We start from the raw sequence: 19750 nt of genomic DNA on the forward strand, positions 1-19750 counted from the left end.
GGCCGCGGCTCCGCGCTGGAGCTCGCGGGAGCTGTGGGAACCGAGCGCTGCGTACCTGCGGGCGGGCGGCCCCGACGGGGCGGTCCGGCCCTGGTCGTGCTCCCACCGCAGCGTCGGGAATGAATCAGGCGGGAGCCGGCAGCGCTTCTCCGGGTGTTTTTGTTAATTGAAAGACGCGAGGGAAGTCATGGGAACCCAACAGAGAGACACCTGAACAACCAGCACGTTTCAAATCATTGTATCTTTTTATTTTAAAACAAATATAGAGCACAGTCCTGTGATATTTAGATTTATTATACTTCTTTTATTGTTGTTTTGCTTTGTTCTGGAGTGAAAAATAAAAACCTGAGGTTTATTCCTGCATTCTGCATACCCCGCTCTGGAGAGACATTTTCCTACAATTTGGATTCAATTTGTTATTATTATAATTATTATTTCCTTGCAAAAGTCCATTAAAGAATTGAACTCTTTGTTCCAATGACTCCAAACATTGCGGTACCGGTGGCACTGATTGTCCTGAAGAGCAGGAGGGATAAACAATATTTTAAACACAGTTAAAGAAACCGATATCTCCTTCGATCACAAAGAGCTAAATAGTTTTCATTTACAATATATATGTTCATGTAAAATGAAAAAAAAAAAAAAACCAACAAAAAACTTAAATGCGATGAGTTAAACTCTAAATATTATGTACACACCAATGTACAACTCTGAATAAATTAATACCAATTTGCATATTCTGGGATCCTTATAGCTTATTTACACAAATTACCATTTATTTCATAAATATCTGCCCTGCCGCTCGCTCCCTGCGTGGCGGTGGCAGCGCAGCTCCTTTCCATGCTTCGCTTCTTCTTTTCCTTTGTGTTTAGTTTTTCCCCCCTCATCTCCCCCCCCTCCCACCACCGCCCTTTGCACGGAGCTCTCAGCCCCACCGCCCTCCCCGTCCAACAAAGCACGTAGGGCAGCCCTGTGCCCTGCGGCAGGGAGCAGGGATGGGGGGTGGCACTCGGGGTGGGGGGCGGCTGTATGGGAGAGCCCTCTCCCCATCCGCCCCCACCTTTAATAAATATTTATACTGTGCTGTACAAATGACCAGTGCTTCTCAGCCCTGGGGGGGGGAGGTGAGTGCGCTGCCTGCCCCCGTCGGTCACTTGGGGGACTCCCTGCCTGGCGACAGCTCCCGCTGGCTCTCCAGCCCGCTCACCAGTCTCTGGATGTTCTGCAGTTCATTGAGGGATTCCTTCAGGGAACCTTTGGGGGGGGAGACGGCGGGGCGCTGGGCTTTGTGCACGTCGGGAATGGGGCTGGGCTCACGGCTGCTGCCCGCCTTGGAGCTCTCAGAGCCGGGGTTGAGGCTGGAGGGGAGGCCGGTGGTGAGCAGGTTGGTGCTGGGTGGGATGCTGACAGGGAGCTGGTAGGGGCTGAAGCGCAGGCGGGGGCGGCTGCTGCCCAGGAAGGGATTGCGGGACAGCGGCCCGGCAGCGGCTGCGCTGGTGGCCGGCATGGCCGAGGCGGCCGCTGCTGCTGCTGCCATGTAGGTGTAGGGGTAGGGGAAGAGGCCGCCGAAAGTGGGCATCGGGATTCCCTGCAGAGAGAGGAGAGATGGAAGAGGTGAGAGCTGTGCGGTGCCTGCCCCGTGGAAAAGGAGAAGTAATGCGAACGCAGCGTGGGTTATCACTGCTGCTGGGTGGGTACGGCTGGGGACCCTCATCTGCCAACTGAGCACTTGCTGTCAGGCATGGGGCTCTCTCTGGGACTTGCCAGAGGCACAGTGCTATAGGGCAGCAATGGGGCCTGGTCCCCATGAGAGCTCGGTGTGCCTGGCCGCACGGTATCACTGAGCCCAGATCGCATTAAAACCCGTTGTCGGGTCGTATCAAGAAAAGAGGTGAGTTCAAGGTATCTTTGTGCATTTCAGCACAGGGACACAACAGAGCTGTCGGTATTGCGGGGCTGGTGGGGAGCTTGAAGAATGCTGGGTGGGTCAGAGGGCAGGGGCTCTTCATGCTGCCCTACCCATGGTGGATCCACAGATAAATCAGAATTCCTCCTTAAATCAGCTCTGGGACCTCCATTCCAAGCATCCCCCCATGTCCTGCCCATGTCACACCACAAGCAGTGTCACAGCCTGTCCCCATGGGCTGGGGAAGGCCCCATGAAAGCCACGCTGGGGCCACCTCATGTCGTCCACCTCCCCCCAGGGGTAACACCAGCTCTGTGCCCCAATGCGCTTGGCTGATTTCAGTGATTTTGGGGAAAAATGCAGGAGGGCTCCAGCAGTGTGGGGATGAGGATAGGGCTGTGGGTGGGCGCTTACCTGAGAAGCCAGCATGTGCTGGGAGAGGTGGAATGGGAAGGGGGTGGCCGTCCCCGCTGCGCCTGGGGCGGACGAGAGGGCCCCGTTCTCCAGGCTGCCGCCGCCGGTCACCGAAGCCAGCAAATGTCCCATGCCCATAGCTGAGAAAGCCCCGGGGGCCATAGCAAACTGTCCCGGGTGGATGAAGAGTGGCTGCCCAGCACCCAGCGGGCTGAAGAACTGCTGCCCGTGGAGCCCAGAGAGCGCGAGGCTCTGCAGGTGCCCGGCGCTCAGGTGCGGGGGGCTGTCCGTGTGCACCATCAGCGGGGCGAAGGCCTCCTTGCCCAGCCCGACTCCCTCTGCGTCCTTCTTGCCCTGCTCCGGCTCTTTCCTTCTCCCTTCCACTTTGTCCTTCTCCATGCCCCGTGAGCCAAACAGACCCTCACCGGGGCCGTCCCCCTGGGATGCTCCATCCTTGGCTTTCTCTGGGCTGCGCCTCTCCTTGCCCCGCTCGTCGGTGCACCGTGGGCTGCCACGGGGTGATGTGTCCTCCCCACCCGGGCTGCCGCCCGCTGGCCGCTCCTCAGGCACCTTCTCCACCTCTGCGTCGCTGTCAGCTCCCGGCTTTTCCTCTGCAAAGGGATGGAGAGTTCAGAGAGGCAACGAGAGGGTCAACAGACCTCGCCACGGGGAAATGTGGCAGAGGTAAAACGTTGTCACTATTAGTAGGAGAGCTCGGTTAAATGGGAAGGCGGAAATCACAGACTCATGGAATCATAGTATCTCATCTGCGAAGGGATGGAGAGATCAGAGAGAGTCTGCAGTTGATTGTCCCCAAGCTAGGGAAATCTGGCAGAGGTAAAGCCCTATCGCAATTAACAGGAGAACTTTGCTAAATGAGAAGGTAGGAATTAAGGAATCATGGAATGATCAGAGTTGGAAGGGACCAAATGAGCTCTCGTGCCGTGGTCATCATGGAGGCTCGCGGGGATTAACAGCAGCAGCCCCATTGCTCTGCCAAACAGGAAAAACACGTTTGCTGGAGGCCCGAGCTGCGTGCCGGCATCGCTCCCATCAGCTGTGAACCCAAAGAAGGTGGTGGGGTGAGAGATGGAGAGCATGGGGCAGTGGGCTGAGGAGTGGTTCTGTATAGATTTAATTATGCCAGGCTGATCGATTATGCTCTGTGGATGCACCCCGAATGCATAGGTTGGGTCAGGTGAAGGAGGGAGCTTTAGGGGAAAGATTCACCGCCATTTTGATACAGGGAATTTTAATTTAACTTAATGTAAATAAAGGGCTTTGAGCTCTCAGAGGAAGGGGGAATTGAGGTGAGGGGATGGCGATGGGTATGGGGTGGTGGGAGCCTCGTGGTGCCCCTCCAGCACAACTGAAACCCCGGTGCCGAAGGGTTGAGGCCAGGGAGAACCTACAGAGAACCCTTTGAAAGAAGAGAGGGTGTCATAAACCCTCCCAGCAGCTCAGCCCAGGGCAGGGGCTGAGGTTTTGATGAAGGTTTGCAGGGAATCAGGATGGTGGGAAGTTGAAAGAGCAACTGATGGGCAGCGTGGTGCGATAAAGTCCTGCATCAAAAAACCACGACATGGGAACCACTGGGTTATTTTCATTGCCCAGCTCTGAGCCCTGGTGTTACAGTGTTTTTTTCTTTCCCTTTTAAATGTATTAATTTGGGGAGGGGGCGGGGGGGAGCCTTGCACTGGCTATGAAAGGCAGAGCGACGCCAGACAGCTGCTCAGCACAGGGCCTGCCCACCAATGCTCCCTGTTTACACCAATGTATAAACAGGAAAATGTTGCAAACCACGAATGCCATTTGCATCTGCTGGGGCTGTTCCCGTCCTCGCAGCCCTTCATCCCCTCTGTGCCCATCCACAGCCTTTCCCTGCGAGCACTGCAAACGGTGCACCCGCAACAGTGGAGGTATTTTGGTGACCTCCCCACTAACAGCAGACATTGAGAACGCCCTGAACACGGTGATAATTTGGGAGCTGTGCCCCCGCTCCCAGCCGAACCTCCCCACCCCGTGCAGGAGCCGTCAGGGCAAGGAGTGGGGTCGTAGTGTGGGCTCGGCCCCGACGGTGCGGGCAAAGCAATGCGAGGGGAGCGGGGCCGCCTTACCTCTGCCGCTGGCCTTCAGGCGCAGGGGGCTGGGGAGGGGACCCACGGGGGAGTGCAGAGCATCGCGCACAGCCGATGGTTCGCAGGAGGACGCGTCCGATTCGCCGCCGTCTCTGTCGGGTTTGCAGGGCTCCTCGTACATCCGCAGCGACGGCAGCGAGAGCTGCTTCCTGCGCACGGGGGAGAGGCGGCTCAGCCCTCCGCGGGGATCTCCGCGGGCGCGGAGCGGGGCGCGGGGCCGCCCTTACCTCTTCTCCCGACGGCCGTTGCCCGTGTCCCGAAAGCCTTTGGCGAAGGGGTTGTTATCGATTTTCAGTTGCGTGATCTGCGGGGACGCGGAGAGAAGCGACTGACGCCTTGCCCGCTCCACCCCCCCCACCCCGCCGGCGCCCCCTGCCCGCCCCTGCGGTGCCCTCAGACCCATCCGTCCCTTCGGGGCCGTCGGGGGGTCGCGGCCGGGCGGGGATGCACGGCGCACGTTGCGAAACGCGCCGCGTCCCCGCTTTAACACAGCACATGCTTTATTAAAAATGATGCTGAGGTTTCGCCTGAATTATTAATAGCGTCTTAATGATAGGAAGTTATTTTTCACGGCCCCCCGGAGGGAAGATGGCGACTGAGCCGCGCTGCGCTGGTTAAAAGCTATTCTTATCCCTCCCCGCGACGGACTGCTGGGGCCGGCGACATTAGGACGCTCAATAATGCATGGCTCTGAAACACGGCCCCGAGAGGGACGCTTTAAAAATGCATGGCCCGGCCCGACGGGGCCCCCGACCGCCCGACGGAGCCCACCGGCAGGCAGCGTGCGGCAGGCGGGCAGACAGAGTGCTCGTTAATCGATTGTGACTCTTCGTCATAAACTTTACGAGGGAAACAAGCCCACCAGGACCCTCAGACAGAGCTGTCAATTAGCATCAGCAGCCGAGGGGGGGGAGGTGGGGGTCAGCTTTTGGGTTAAGGCACACACGCGCGCATGGAGCCCTCCGAGGGGCCGCGCCCCCCCACGGCTCAATGGGTGACAATCGCTGAATCACAGAAAGTGACTGAAATGGGCTTCTCCAGCTCTGATTTTTTGGCTCTTCCGTGGCACCTTCTGCAAGAGGCTATCCGTGCATGGAAGGTGCTGCTGAGGGGGGAAATTAATAGTAGGAATCGTTGTTACAGCGGTAATAATAATAGTAATATGGAGAGTGCCTGCTTTGAGGGTTTGGGCTCCAACCGTTCTCCTGTTGCTGCCTTTTTGCCTCTCTGCCCAAAACGTTCTATGTCAGCAGCCCAACTGGGGTTGGGCAGCATCGTGAAAACAGACCCAAAAAGGGGTAGAGGATGGGGTGCAGGAGCTCGGGTTGGTGTGTGGGGCTGGGGGTCGGTACAGGGATTGGGGTCGGGTGCTGCTGGCCCTACCTTGTCGTTCTGGTAGGCGGTGACGGCGATGAAGTCGGTCTCGGGGAACACGTAGGTGCGGAAGGTGCTGTAGGGCAGCTTGAGGATGTCGTTGGCCCTCACGATGTGGAAGCGGGGCTGGTATTTGTGCATGGAGTTCAGAATGGTCTGGGGTAGGAGGGGAGAGAGAGCAGAGCCTGCGGTCAGCCCCACCGCCATCACCTCCCTGCAAAACCCTTCATTTCTCCTCAGAAAACAATAAAATAAAATAAAAAGAAACATCCAAATTCATTGTGAGGAGAGAACAGCAGCAGCTGCCAGAGAGGGAGATCTCTTTTTTCGTTGGTGCCATGGCCCGATCTGCCCCCAGAGAAGGAGGTCAGGGGGAAGGCACAGCAAGAAAGCAGCACCCAGGATCCCCCCGATTTATCACCGCCCTGACAACGCCAGGTGAATTTGCCACGCATTTTCAGCCACTTTTAATATTTCCGTCCTTTTTTTTTTTTTTCTTTTAAAAGTAATAATAATAAAAAACCTTTCTACTAAAAACCCTCCACCAAAAAAAAAAACAAAAAACAAACCCCAAACGAAGCGCAGAGCTCCGCGCAATGCAACGCGAGGCTCAGAACGGCGCCGGGAGCGGTCGGACGTTTTTCCCGTCCAGGTATCCAAACCCCTCTCCCAATCCCACTCAGCCTTTCCGTATTTAATACAAATCAGCGCCATTTTCAGCCCCCGGGGCCGTTCCCAGCGCTGCCCCCGCGGCGTTTCCCTCTGAGAAACGCACCGATAATTCCCGACGTGCGGAGTTCGGGCCGCAGCGCGGCTCTCCTCGCTCCGCTTCGGTTGGGGAAGGGCGAAATCTGTTGTGATTGTTGTCCGAAACCGCAGAATAATTATCACTTCATTTCGTTTTAGAAGGCAATAAAAAAAAAAAAAAGCCCCTTTTTTAAACCCGGCAATAATCACCTGCTGATGGGCTGTCGGGTCTCCAGGACACCGATATCATCCAGGCGGGATTTAGCGTGAAAATGGTGCACAAACGCCTCGTTCGGGCGCTCAGAGCCGCGGTCCTTTACCCAAATCCTCCTCCCACCCTGAGCAGATGGGCACTGCCTGCACCCGCAGCTCGGACGGCGCTGAAATCTTTTCATGCGGGAGTCGGACCGAGCGCTGAACCTAACCGATTTTTCCCCACAATCCAAATAAATAATAATAACAAAAAAAGCGATTTCCGAGCCCCTCTATCAATTCCCTTCGCTGCCTCTAAATAGCCGTGCGGAGTTTGATTTATCCAACACACCGTTTCCTCTCTAAATCGTACGAAAAGATCAGAAAGAGAGAAAAGTTTCCCCGGGCCGCTGACCCCGACGATCCCTTCCGAGGGTTCTGTGTCGCCGATCCCATTTGAGCTCCGGACTCGGCCCCATTGCCCCCCTGCTCACCCCGACGCCCGCTGGCATTTTTCCCCACAGGATCGCGTTGTGGTCCCTCTTTCTGCGCTCCTCTGAAGACTACTAGCTTCGATTGCTCTATTTCTTCCCTTTCCCCCCTCTCTCTCTTTTTAAAAATGTTATTATTATAATTATTATTTTGCTTTGGTGAGTTATTTTAATCTTTCTTTCTATTTTTTTTTTTTTCCCCCTCCGGAAGGTGATGCAGATGTGATCAATAAGGAAATAGAGACGTTCGGGAGCCTTCCAGGCACAGCCGGTGTGGAGCGGCTGCTGCCAACCTCTTTGGCACAGCTCCCACCGCGCAAACCCCGCGCAGGTGCCGCCTCCAGCCCCGACCCGGACCGACGGGACATCCCGGGCCGTACCTGCCCGGTTACATTGCCACAGCCCGGCCGCACCGTCGGGACTGCCCCTGCGCCTCCCCGGCCCGGCCTCCCGCGGCTCGGCCCCCGTTATCCTCCGGAGAGGAGCCGGGACCGACCCCGGGAGGGGGCCGCTGAATCCCGGCCGCTGCCCCCGGGCGGACCCGGGCCGTTCTGCCCCGCGGTCACACTTACAAAGCCGTGTTTGTCCGAGATGTTGTTGGTGAGCTTGAGTTTGTGAAAGGCAACGGGTTTGGCCATCCACTGCTCCCCGGTGGCCGGGCTGTCGGGGTGGATGTACATGCGTTTGGGCATCTCCGGGTCGGCCTTTCCGGCTACCATCCAGCGGGAGTTGTGGAATTTGTACCGGCAGTCGTCGGCCGCAACTATATCCATGAGCAAAATATATTTGGCCTTCTTGTCCAGGCCGCTCACCCGCACCTTGAACGGGGGGAACATCCTCCTGCGGAGAGACACGCAGCGCTGCAGGGAGCGACCCTCGACGGCCGCAGCCCCCCCCCGGCCCAGCCCCGGCCTGAGGGGTGCCCAGCCCTTGGGTAAAAAGCTCCGAGTCCCATTGCGGGAATGAAGGGGCAGAGAGGAAAACGCGAATCCTTTTTTCACTGCGCTTCTTTAGGGTCCCCTTCCGGAACCGGAGCAGGGGGTGGGGGAAAATTTGGCAGCGAGGAACGGCAGAGAGTGATGTAAATAAATACGACGGCACTCAATGAGTGCGCACAGATTTAATTTGGGATCGCGCATAATTATGGGGAGAGGAGGAGAAGGGGGGGTGGGGGGAGAGCGAAATACGTTTAAAAAAATCCCGGTTCTTACCTCCCGGATTTGGTGATCACCATCTCGGTGCCCAGCTTGTGGAATTGGTCCCAAAGTTCTTTGGCTTCCAGCGTCACTTTGGGGTCGTCCTCCACCTCCTCCTCGGGCTCCAGGCTCTTGAGGGAGCGCAGATGGGCTGCCTGGTGGTGGTGGCCCAGAGCCGAGACGTGCAGCCCGGCCTCGGCCGCCCCGGCCAGCCCTGGGTCCGGCATGGGCTTGGCCAGAGCCGCCGGGGGCAGAGCCAGAGCGGGGAAAAAGGAGGGCTGAGCGGCGGCGAGAAAAGCGGACATGGGGAAGTCGGCCGGCCGGGGAGCGTGGAAGGGGTGGTAAGCCATGGCAGTCCCTGGGAAGGCTGGATCTCTCATCGGTGCATCCACAAATCCAGGAGAAAAAGAGGGATTCCCTTTTGTTAAAAAAAAAAAAAAAAAAAAAAAGAAAGAAAAGAAAAGAAAACAAAAAAAAGAAAACAAAAAACACAAAAAGCAACAATAATAGCAATAATAATAAAAAATATGTGTGCGGTTCGGCTTGTTTGTTTTATTTTATTTTTTTCTCCTCTCTCCTGCCCAGTGAATTCTCACTGGAAGAGGAAGGGAAATAGACAACAAAAATTAATTAAAAAAAAACCGCACACACCCAACGACGCACACACGGAAAAAAAAAAAAAAAAAAAAAAGTGAAAAAGAGCGGAATAAGATGTGTGGAAAAAAAAAATTAAAAAAAATTTTAAAAAAAGAATTAAAAAAAAAAAAAAAGGCAGTTCCCGGCTCCTGGGACTCCCGTTCTGCGGAGGGCAGAGAGTACGTCCTTCTTTTTTTGTTGTTGTTGTTGCGGCGAAGGGAGAAGCGAGCGGGGGCGAAACCCTCCCGGAGAAATCCTTCCCGGCACTGAAGCGGCGCCGGAGCGGAGCGGCGGTCGCGGGGCGGTCGGGCCGTACGGCTCACACCCCCGCGGGCTCCGGCTGCGCCCCGGAGGGCTCCGCACCGCTGCGCACTCCGCGGTTCGGCCGAGCGCCGCTCATGGCTCGAGGAGCCGGAGTGGGGAACGGTCGGATCTTGTCGTGATCTCTGTAAAACTGTGACTATCTCACATGTCCTTCCTGCTCTGATCCGCCCGCTAATGAGCCAAGCCCCCTTGATTGCTGATTTTACGCGTTTCAGACCAATTGTGGATCTGCATAGGCGTGGTTTTGACAGCTCCGGCCAAGCTCCGGGCGCGGGGAGGAGGGGAGGGGGGGAGGGAGGGAAGACGGGAAGAAGGGAAAAAAAAAAAAAAAGAGAGAGAAAAAAAAAGAAGAAGAAGAAGAAGGTGTCGGAAGCATCGGCAGTAAGAAAACATGTCAACAGAATAAAATATTAACCAATGACAGAGAAAAGTGCTCGAAATCCCACCCCCGGCTCCTTTCCGCATACCGGGTCAGCCCTAGCTGCGCCGCGGCCGGGGAGCGGCCACCGCCGGTGCGGGGACAGAGCGGAGCCGGGGCCGGACCGGGGGGTGCGGGGAGCGCGGGGCCGCTCGGAGCCGGGGGGCGTCCGGGGGGCGGGAGGGGGGGAGAGGCGGGGGCCGTCCCGTCGGTTTCCGCGGGCGGGGGCGTAAGGCCGGGGGGAGCGGCCGGGGGAGCTCGGCGGCCGCCGTCTTACGACAGATCCTGGAAAGAGGATCAAGGTGGGGCCCGCCCCGCTGCGCACCGCCGGCAACCGACGGGGCGGCCCGGGCTCGGCCGCCGGGAGCACGGCGGAGAGCTGCAGGCGGCGAGGCCCGGAGCGGCGAGCTCCATCCAGCGCGGGTGAGTGGAGGAGACCCGCGCCCTGCCCTCGCTCCCGGCCCCGCGAGGCCGCTCCGATATGGGGGGGTCCCGCTGAGAGCTCCGCGCGGACCTCGCCGTCGGGGCGTCCCGCGAGGTGCCCTCCCGTCGGGGCCGCGCTGCGCTGCCCGGCCCGAGGGGCTGTTTACCCGGGCGGGGGGAGGCAGATAAGGCGGAGGGGAAATGCCGGGGCTGTTTGCTGAGGGATTAGGGCCGGTCCCGCCGCGCCGGGGCCCGGGATGGGAGGGGGGGGAGGCGGCGGGCGCGGTGGGTGTCCCCGCGGAGAGGTCCGTTTGGAGATCTGCGCTGATTAACTGAGGGCTGCGGTGGCTGAAGAGGGCCCTGGCGCCAGGCGGCTGAGCCCTCACAATAAAGACCCGTCTCTTGTCACTTCATATTTACCCCCAAATCTTCAAAAAGCGCCCTGCGATCCTTAGAAGGCTCCTGCGCCTGCCGCCTGCGCTGCGGCCAGACGGGACGTTGACGGGGGGGGGGGGAGGCGGCCCCCTCCTCTGCCCACGGCTCCGCGGGTGCGCAGCGACGCGCTGCCTTCCTGGGACAGCGTTGGGTCGCTCCCCGCGGAGGGTAGGACGCGGGGACCCCCGGCAGCCCTCTCCCCATCGCTGTTTCTCCTCACACCGTGGCTTATCGTTCTGCCAGCAAACCCCGGTGCTGCGAAGGGCCCGAGGAGAAGCCGCATCCCGCCCCGTCCCGCGGCAGGTTCACCTCCAGCCGCTGCATCCCGACGGGGCGACCACACCGCGGCCACATCGGGGCTGCCCTCACGGCTCCCGGCCGCCGCGTGGGGCTGAGGGGCGGGTGGGGAGGGGGGGTGGATCGGTCCCACTGACCATTGAACGGGGCGAGGTGGCGAGCGGGGATTGAAATTTAGACCTCATTTGGACTTTGCTTCCACGCCACCGCGGAAATGTGCTGACAGCAGCTTTGGCAAAAATGGGGCTTGCTCGGTTTTTTTTTTTTTTTTCATTTTTTTCCCCCCTTCCAAGCACGCCCGGATCCTCGCGTTGCCCCACGGCGGCATCACCCCGCTCCAGGGCACTGTGCAGACCTGTGAACACCGCACCCGCAGCTCCGAGGGGCCCCGCAAAGAAATGTCGCCTCCCCCCGGTCCAGGTTCTGGGACCCCTGCACCCCCGGCACAGCTGTAATGTCGCAAACACCGCGCCTGCAGAATAAAAACCGATCCAGAGCCGCCTCGTCTCCCCGAGCCTCTGTGGCAGCGCCCGTCGGTAGGACAGCCGAGGTGGGGCACACGGGGATGCCGCGCATCCATTCCCAGGGGCAGCTCCGTTCGTGAAACCTCAACCGGGAACCCATGTTCGTGGACGGCGCGGGCACAGCCGGACCCCGAGACACGCTCCTCGGCCACAGCCGGGCAATGGGCTGGGGGAGTCGCCGCTTCGAGCCCCGCCCGAGCCCGTGGGCCCTTTCCCAAGAGAGGGGGCAGAAGGGTCCGCACACCATCTCGCTCACAGTGCCTCCTGTCTCCGGGCACTGCTTCCTTCGGGGCTCCGTGTGCGGCCCCAACGGCGCTCCCCGGACTGGGAGGCATCAGCCGGGCTCCTGAGGGGAACCACTCCGGAGATCGGCTCCGAGGAACGGGCCCGGTCCGGCCGCCCCAGCGCTGCGGCCCCGCTCCGTCTTCCCTTTCATCTCTGCCCATCTCCACTCATCATCTCTTTTCTATTTTTAGCCGGTAGACTTAGGCCTTGGCGCCAGGCCGTTTAAGACCTGTCAAAGTCCTTCATATTTCCCTCATGTCACATGGACCTTTCGCTCCCTTCCCCGCGCCATGCGAGGGCCGTAATTTGGATCTGTGAGCTGGTGAGCAAATGCAATTTGCTCTTCTCCATCGCTGCGTTGTCTCCGTGACCCCAGCCAGCAGGACGGCTGGTGTCCTGTCCGGGGCACTTACACAAATTGCGGCTGATTGATGAAAAATAACAATTCTCCCAAGCAGTCGAGCCTCCGTCTTCCCCTCCTCCCGGCTCCTCCGGGCTGAGGCGGCTCCGTGCCCCGGGACTCTCCCCCCGACGGTGCGGGGCCGCCCCACGAACCGCCGCCGGCCGCCTCTGGAGTGGCTCTCGGATTGAGGAGAAAAGGGTTTTTCTCGTGCTGGGAGCGAGCCTTCGGGGCCCGCTTCTCGGCAGAGATGAGGGGTGTTGTATTCCTGGGCCCCAACGGGGCCGGGCAGCGGCGGCAGCTGTGCACCTTCCAGAGGTGGGAAAAGGCCGGGCCGGGAAAGAGCCGGGCCCGCTGGGAGGGGTTCCTCAGCCCGGTGGGGCCGCCGAGGGTCGGGCTGAGCGGCTGTCCATTACCGGACGTGGGGCACCAGACACCTCTGCGTGCACAGTGCCGAGCAATCCCGCAGGTGCGGGCTGGGAGCTCGTGGAAAGAGCCCTTCGCCATCGGAAGAGCGGCCCAGAAGCTCTCTGCCCCGTTTCTCCCTCTCCACCTGCAGAAGAGAGGCGGGGGAACGTCCTTCCCCCCGCATTCAGGTGCCCGTCGAGGCGCGGCGGCGGCCCCACAGGTGGGGCGGGGAGAGACCCAGTGCTCGCCCCGTCCCGGGCCCCGTGGGATGCGCGTTATGGATAGCGATGCCTGGCCCCAGCCACGACACCTCCTCCCTCTGTGCGCCCCGTCCGTGCGGGGAGAACCTCGGCACCCTCTAAGCCGCCCCCCCCCCGCCCCAGCCTGTTTAGATTTCTCTCCGAATGTTTCCCGTAATCCAGATTTCTGGAAAATAACCACACGCGGGCAGACGCGGCCACGAACGCCGCTGAAGTTTATCCGGAGTTTGACCAACATATAAACACATTTCCAGCCCGTTCGGCGGGGCGGGCGCTGGGTGACCCCTGCCCGGCACCGGGGCTTCACCGCGCTCCGCCCTCGTTACCTCCGCGCCGCTTTGATCCGGAGCCCTCCGAGCTCCGCCGCTTGATTGAGTTTTTGCAATTAAGGAGGGGGGGGGGGGGGCGGCCGTAACCCCGCACACCCCGGGGCTGCGCACGTCGGGGCGCGGCGCCTCGGCCGTTCCGATCCCGTTCCCTTAAAAGGCGACGGGAGCCCCGCGCAGCGCGGGGGGGGGAAACGCGGCGTGAAACCCGAGCGGCACTGCGGGGGGCGGGCGGCGGCGCGGGGCGGGGCGGGGGGAGGTGGGGAGGATCATGCAAATCCCTCTGTTTAAAAAACTTCCATTTGAGAAAGTGTGTCACATCCCGGCGCGGGCGTGTAATCCCCGGGCTAATGGTATTACCGCCGCCTCATCGGCGTAATGGGATGGGGCCGGGGGCGAGCATCCCCCAGACCCTCCGCCACGCGTGACCGCAGCCCCATAGCGCCCGCCCGGTCGGGGCCCGCTGCTCAACCTCCCCCCCCCGCCCTCCCTCCTAGGCCCCGCGGTGTCTGTAGGTGAGCTGTCTGTAGGTGAACCCCGGTTCACAACTCCGGGGGTTTCCGGAGCGAAACAGACCCCGGGAGGGGAAATCGGGAGCTGCGCTTCGTGATCTGTTCATCTCTTAAATAAAAGAGATTAGCGAGTGCCGTTATTTGATAAAATAATGCTGTTACAGCCACCACCCCCTTACCCTGCGGGATTAAAAGTGAGGATTTGAGGCTGTCCAACAGTGTGACCTGGATCGCTGTGAGAACAGCCCCAGGATGGGCTAAAAGGACCCAAAAAAGCAGCAAAACTGGGAGATGTGGGCAAAGGGGCAGCAATGCACATCAGATGGGACCTGAGGTTGGGAAGTGGTGGGCAAAGGGGAAAGCCATGGCACCCCTGGCAGACGAGCTGGCCCTGGCCTTGGCCCCTCTGCAGGGCACGGATCCTTTAAACCCCAAAATGTTTGGGGTTAGAGTTGCACCACCCGAGTGCAGCGCTCCTGGGCTCACACCTCGGGCCCTTCTGCTTCAAACGAGATTTGGGAATGCATCTGGTATGGAGCTGAACCAGGAGCCGGCACCGCTGCTCTCCTATCACGTTCGTGTTTGTTTGTTTTCTTTTGCTCTCCATCAGCTTTAGGGCTGCAGAACAGCACTGCCCTGGGTTTGCAGGAGAGGACTGAGAAAACAAAGGCAGCCCAAACAAATCCCTGCTGCCTGCGGCAGTGACAGCACTCAGTGCTGCACCTGTCCTCATGCTGCTCTCGGTCTCTGGGACCCAATACTGCGTGGACATCCGTCCATCATTGCTCTGGTTCACATCTCCAGAGAGCAGCGCTGCCCTGAGCCGCTCTGCATTTCCCCTCCATGCTGAAACCCTTTTCTCGATCAGTCTGTCCTGCCCACTTGCCATCTGTCTCCCATCCTTCAAATCTCACCTTAAGAACAATCCCTCCATCGCCACATCGGGATCCCCCACTCACTCACTGTGCCCTCCTCCCACACAAGGGCTGTGTGTGCTGGCACCCTCCTGGCACTGGGTTGTGTTTGGCACTGGCCCCGTCTTACGGCCCTATAATAATATTGTAAATCCTCACCGGGAAGTAATTACACCCCATAAAAGGAGCAGCAGCCTGTGGTCGGAGCCAGGGCCGCTCCGTGACACCCATTTTAAAGTGATGTTTTGTGCCTTGTTTATAGATTAGATTTTAACCCGACAACCTTTTAACATTGTATTAAATTAGAAATTAACTCCGTCTGACTGCTCACCGTGTAATTGACCCATGGAGGGGCTGAGCGTGGGGGAATACTGAAGACACCTTTCAGACAGCAAAGTTTCCAAGGAAATTCTGAGCCTTCTCCTTGGTGGAGGGCAGGTCTTCGCTGTTAATTAGTATGTGTGGTCAGGTGGTGGGTTGGGCATGGAGGAGGGGCTGTGGGGACGTGGTGGCAGGAGGAGATGGGGACAGGGACAATCCCCATGGGCACGGCGTGGCTGTGCTGGGGCACCCGGCTCATACAGGACACTGCCAGACAAAAGGAAACTGAAATCCAGAGCTGAAATCCCCAGAAGGAGTCAGAGCTGAGATCAGCCCTGGCAGCAGTGGTGACCCACAGGGACAGGCAGGCACCGGCTCTGCTGCTGCCATGGTGACTCCATCCCCTCTGAATCGCATCCTCTGCTTTCATGGGGTAAAGGCACTCATGGTGTAAGTGAGACCTGCTCCAGAAATGTGCACAGCAGGAACACTGCCGTCCGACGGAGGAGACGAGGATGCTGCAGTGCAAGCCTCGGCTTATACTTGTGTTTAATTAGGAACAGCACGTGGTTCAATGGACCCCATTTTCAAAAGGCTTATGGCCTGGTCACAAACATCTCTGCTTAAACCTGGCCACCAGCTCTGCCAAAGCCCGGCCCTGTGCTCATGCACACGGCATTGGTTGCATGGGGACAGGGCAGTGTTGCAGGACAGCTGGGCAGTGTGGGGACAGTGGGGCTGGGCAACCCTCCTCCACTTGCAGTGCTGCCCTTCACCCCATACCCCATGTTCTGCACTGATTGATGCCTCTCAGAGCGCTTTCTGGCATCCCTTGGAATGCAACACCTCTCCTGGTCCTGTCCAGGACAGCAGTGCCAGCTGGGCAGGAGGCAGGGAAAGCCGGAGCAGGGCCAGTTTCGTTATTTCTCTCCAGCACATCAACCACCAACCACTTATTGTGTTGAAACACCCCTCACCTCCAGCCCTTCTGTTCCCTAGTCGTGTGTCATCTCCCCCCTCCCCTCCCATTTAAATTGGAAAAAAAAAAAAAAAACCCAAAAGTTTCATTTTCTCCTTTTGCAATCACAAAGAAGCTCTCGGCCCCCATTGAGCCGCTAATTGCGAGCGTCCAAATGGCCGGGTTTAAAGTTACGCTTCGCAGCTGCGAAACATTAAGGCGAAGTGATTACAACCTACTGCAGGATACCGAACATTTTTACAATATCTCAGGAGCAGAAGAGAAAGACAACAGGAAATGGTGCAAACGTTCCTACCCTGAGCAGCAACCGGCCAAGGAAAGCAGCGAGGAACGAGGACAGTGCTCAGATCCTCCGGAACGGAGAGATGGAGCCCTGTAAGAAGGGCTGCTGCTTCCATCCGAAGCGTGCAGTGCGTGTGTGCTCGTTGTAGTGAGAGGGCCGGGAGGAGAAAGCAATAATTCACATTAATTCCTGAAACCCGAACTCAACTTTTAATAGAAGAGCTCCACTTTGTGCGCAGTGATATACAGTCTGCCCTGCTCCGAATGAGACGCTTTGCCTTTTGAACTCAGCGGGAGGCTGCTGCTCACCACTACTGGAAGCAGTTTCAGACCTCGCAGCCCCTCCTGTGTTGCGGGGTCTTTGCGAGGCAGTGTTTTCTATCAGGGCGCAGCAATGGCACTGCAGCCCCTCACCCACATGGCCACCACCGCTGTGGGATGCGCTCAGCTGAAGCCCTATGTGCCTCTCACTGAGCTCTGCATCGTGTCTGCAAGCTGAAAACCTCCATCAACAGGAACTGGGGGTGGTGGAGGTCTCTCAGACCACAGCCTCTCCCAGAGTCAGCTGCTCCCAGGGCAGGGCACCATTCAGGTCCCACTCTGTGCTGTGCACAGCATTGGAAGCACGCTGAACCGGAGCGTGAGCCTACTGCCACAACACAGTGCTGGCTCTTGGGGAGCTGGGTTCAGTTCTTTGCTGGCTCACCTGTGTGAGTGCACCAGAGTGAAACAGCCACCTCACTGCAGTGCTGGGCTAGGTCTTGTTTTTGCTCTCAGCTTTCTTCCCCCTTTGGCTATGGGGCTATCAGCAGCAGGGAATGTAGGACATTCTTTTCAATGAACCAGACTGAAAATATTTTGGTACAGCCCCAGTTTGTAGTTTTTTTCTCCCCCCCCTTTAAACAAAACATCCCGATTCAAAGGAGCTTCTCGCAGGCCGGGAATTTCCACATGGCCTTCTTGCAGCACTTATAAAAAGTGATTTAATGCCTGCCAACAACAAATACATTTCCAGTGACACCACCCGGCCGTCCGTGTGCTCACACAGAGGACGAGCGGCGGCTGCTGCTCGAGAGGAACGTTGTCCCTTACGTTTGCTCTTTGGGAAGGCTGAAAGGAAGCAAGGGTGGCGGTGACAGCACAATCCCTTCTGTATGTGTTAATCTGGATTTCGTTTGAACTTTTGGAGCTGACCTTGGCTTGAACCGTGTTCAAAACCCCAACTGGTGTGGACTGACTTGACCCCGAGGTTCCATTTGCTCACAATGGCAGCCCTGCCCCAGCGCTCGCTTCCATCCATTACTTTACGGACATAAAAGAAACACAGCATTATAGCGGAGCCTGCGAGTGCAGATATAGCACATAGCCACTGGGCTGGAGCTGTGTGCTGCACCGATGGGCAAACTCTCCTCTGATTCCATCCCAAAGAAGTTTTTCTTTTTTCTTTTCTTTTTGCCTGAGAAAGGACAGACTGAAAACCAAAGCAAGAAACCAAAGTGATGGCTGCAGACTGCAGACTCACAGCTTTTATTACCGGTTTCCAAATCTGAAGATAGAGGGGGAAAAAAAAAAAAAAGCTGTGGAGATCTGAGGAATGGCACTACAGCTAAAAAAAATCTCCAACCCAAGAGTGAATTTGATATTTGGTGTTTGGGGATGGAGGAGGAAGAGGGTGGTCAGTCCCGCAGCACTCAGTGCCGCTGGGGGCGGCTTTAGGAGCGCACAAAGATTTGTGGCTTCCCATAGTTTCCTTTCATTTCCATGACTCAAACGGTGTCTATTCCAAACAAGCAGTGGGAAGGAAATGTCGTGAGCTGACAGTCCCAGCTCACCCTCTGTTCCCAACAGGAGCTGGCTGAGATGGATGTAGGAATTCGTGTGGTTACAGTGTGAGCCTGCGGTGTCACTGTGTGATGCACTCTGGGGGCTGCGCACAGCTCTTCCCCACAGCCCTGCAGTGCTGCAGGCAGCAATGGACGCAGCCACAACACGTGGTGTCCCAACATGGATATCTGAGCAGTTTCGGGTTTAACTTCGATTTATTCAATGACACATGCATTTCTGGACAGACAGCCGAGTTCCAGTGAACAACGTTTATAACCAAAGATGAGAAATCTGTGACTGCAGTTAGTCAATTATGTATGTTTCTAGAATACATGGCTAGAATAAAACTGGAGCAAGAGAGATCATTCTTCCAAAGAACAAAAAGAAACATTTTCCACTTGTAATACTCCTGGCATCAGTACAGGGGGAAGGAGGGCAGCAAGGAGCGCAACCGGGGAGAGGAAACACCATCAGCCCTATCCACAAACGCCCCTGAACTCCCATTCTCTGGAGCTCACTCATTACCGCTCGGCACTTCGCAGAGGGCTGCAGCTCCCGGTGGGTGCACACCCATAGTTCAGAGATTCCCTTCATCTCTGAACACAGAAAGCAGAGAGCAGCTGTGACACCACGTGCTCGGCCAAGAACGGCTCAGACAGATTCCTCCTCAACCAACCTCTTCCCAAACACAGCGAACAAAGCGGCCGCGGAGCTAGCGAGATTGAAGACGGAGTCTCTTCGTATTGCACAGAAAACAAAGTCAAGGTTTTGTGAGTACGTTCCAGGAAGGTTTACGTGGAAGAGTTGCCGATGTCGATCAGGGTAACGAGAACCATCCAGCGCGCAGCGGGCAGCGGGCACATCGGATTGCTTGGGCAGAGAGGCGGCTCGTTACCCCGTCCCCATCTCTCCTCGTGTGATTGACGAACTCAGGGGAAGCCTGTGGGGAAGAGGCTGAGGGGCTGGTTCTCATTAGTCGGGAGGGGCGATCTGTAGCCATCGAAATTGCGAGGAATACTTCCACTGGTGGACCCGGAGCTGTTACTGAGCGTCTCTATGCTTCCCTCTCGCTGAAGCTCTGCAACAGGAAGAGAGGAGAGGCCCTGGTTAGTGTTTCAGATAAAAGAACCCCGAGTGCTGTTAGGTGGGCATCAGGGCGGCCAACCACTTGGGGCTTGCAGGATCCAGGTGTGGGTGTGCTCACAGCTGAACTGAGCAGGGTGCGAAGGGCAGGGAGGCAGACGAGGGAATGTCCTTAGCTGCCCAGCAGGGACTTTCTACAAAACATGGCATCAGTGCCTGCTTCTTTGAGGGTGAAGAAATCACCCCCATTGCTACGCGCCCTACAGCAAAAGGGAACTCACTGAAGCTCTCCCCCTCCCAGTTGCACTCACCGTGCCACCTCCTGCCCTTGCTGACCTCCCCAAGCCCTTCCCACTCCCTAATCTTGCAGCACGAGGATTTTTGTGTGCACAGAGCACTCTCTGCAGCCGTGCCCTCTCTGTGAGCCACTTGAACCCTGCAGCTGACTCAGAGGCGGTGTGCAGTGGTACAGCTGGGCAGCATCACCCTGCCTGACACTCAGCAGCGACATACAGCCATGAGATCAGGCAGAACCTAAGCACACACAGGGGACAGGGCACAGGCCAGAGGTTTGGGCACAGTGCTCTGCAGACATTCACTGCAATGGGATTGTGAGATAAGGGATGTGTCCATAGGGAAAG

The 19750-nt window shown here is 57.8% G+C and overlaps 2 protein-coding genes and 1 long non-coding RNA gene across 13 annotated transcripts in view; 1 reads left to right on the forward strand and 2 right to left on the reverse strand.

Moving 5' to 3' along the window:
* Positions 1-222: 222 nt before the first annotated feature.
* TBX2 (T-box transcription factor 2) lies at positions 223-9617 on the reverse strand. The gene is made up of 7 exons (XM_085240776.1): positions 8474-9617; positions 7835-8102; positions 5842-5988; positions 4686-4762; positions 4438-4607; positions 2321-2931; positions 223-1588 (listed from the first exon to the last, which is right to left on the reverse strand). Exons 1-7 carry the CDS (start codon positions 8836-8838, stop codon positions 1151-1153), a joined length of 2076 nt encoding a protein of 691 aa, XP_085096902.1. The 5' UTR covers positions 8839-9617; the 3' UTR covers positions 223-1150.
* Positions 9618-9854: 237 nt separating this feature from the next.
* On the forward strand, positions 9855-13859 carry LOC146543037 (uncharacterized). Its single transcript, XR_014887557.1, has 2 exons — positions 9855-10259; positions 11285-13859. It is a non-coding gene; the product is annotated as an uncharacterized LOC146543037 (long non-coding RNA).
* Positions 13860-18222: 4363 nt separating this feature from the next.
* The window catches only part of BCAS3 (BCAS3 microtubule associated cell migration factor), a 301052-nt gene continuing 299524 nt past the window's right edge, over positions 18223-19750 (reverse strand). For 10 of the 11 annotated variants that reach the window (XM_085241072.1, XM_085241070.1, XM_085241068.1 and 7 more), the window contains one exon: positions 18223-19104. In XM_085241072.1, the coding sequence (XP_085097198.1) occupies positions 18956-19104 (149 nt within the window). In that variant the 3' untranslated portion in view covers positions 18223-18955. The remainder of the gene's footprint in view (positions 19105-19750) is intronic. The other variant, XM_085241069.1, reaches the window with a different exon arrangement.

Source organism: Meleagris gallopavo, chromosome 21 (assembly GCF_905368555.1).
Source record: "Meleagris gallopavo chromosome 21, MGAL_WU_HG_1.1, whole genome shotgun sequence".
NCBI classification, from domain to species: Eukaryota; Metazoa; Chordata; class Aves; order Galliformes; family Phasianidae; genus Meleagris; species Meleagris gallopavo.

Bases quoted from the DNA above. Each gene is read 5' to 3' on its own strand.
- TBX2 (XM_085240776.1), bottom strand. From the start codon at position 8,838: ATGAGAGATCCAGCCTTCCCAGGGACTGCCATGGCTTACCACCCCTTC. The intron at 5,989-7,834 runs GTAAGTGTGACC...CTCCTACCCCAG, and splicing joins TCTCGGACAAACACGGCTTT to ACCATTCTGAACTCCATGCA. The intron at 2,932-4,437 runs GTAAGGCGGCCC...ATCCCTTTGCAG, and splicing joins CCTGAAGGCCAGCGGCAGAG to AGGAAAAGCCGGGAGCTGAC.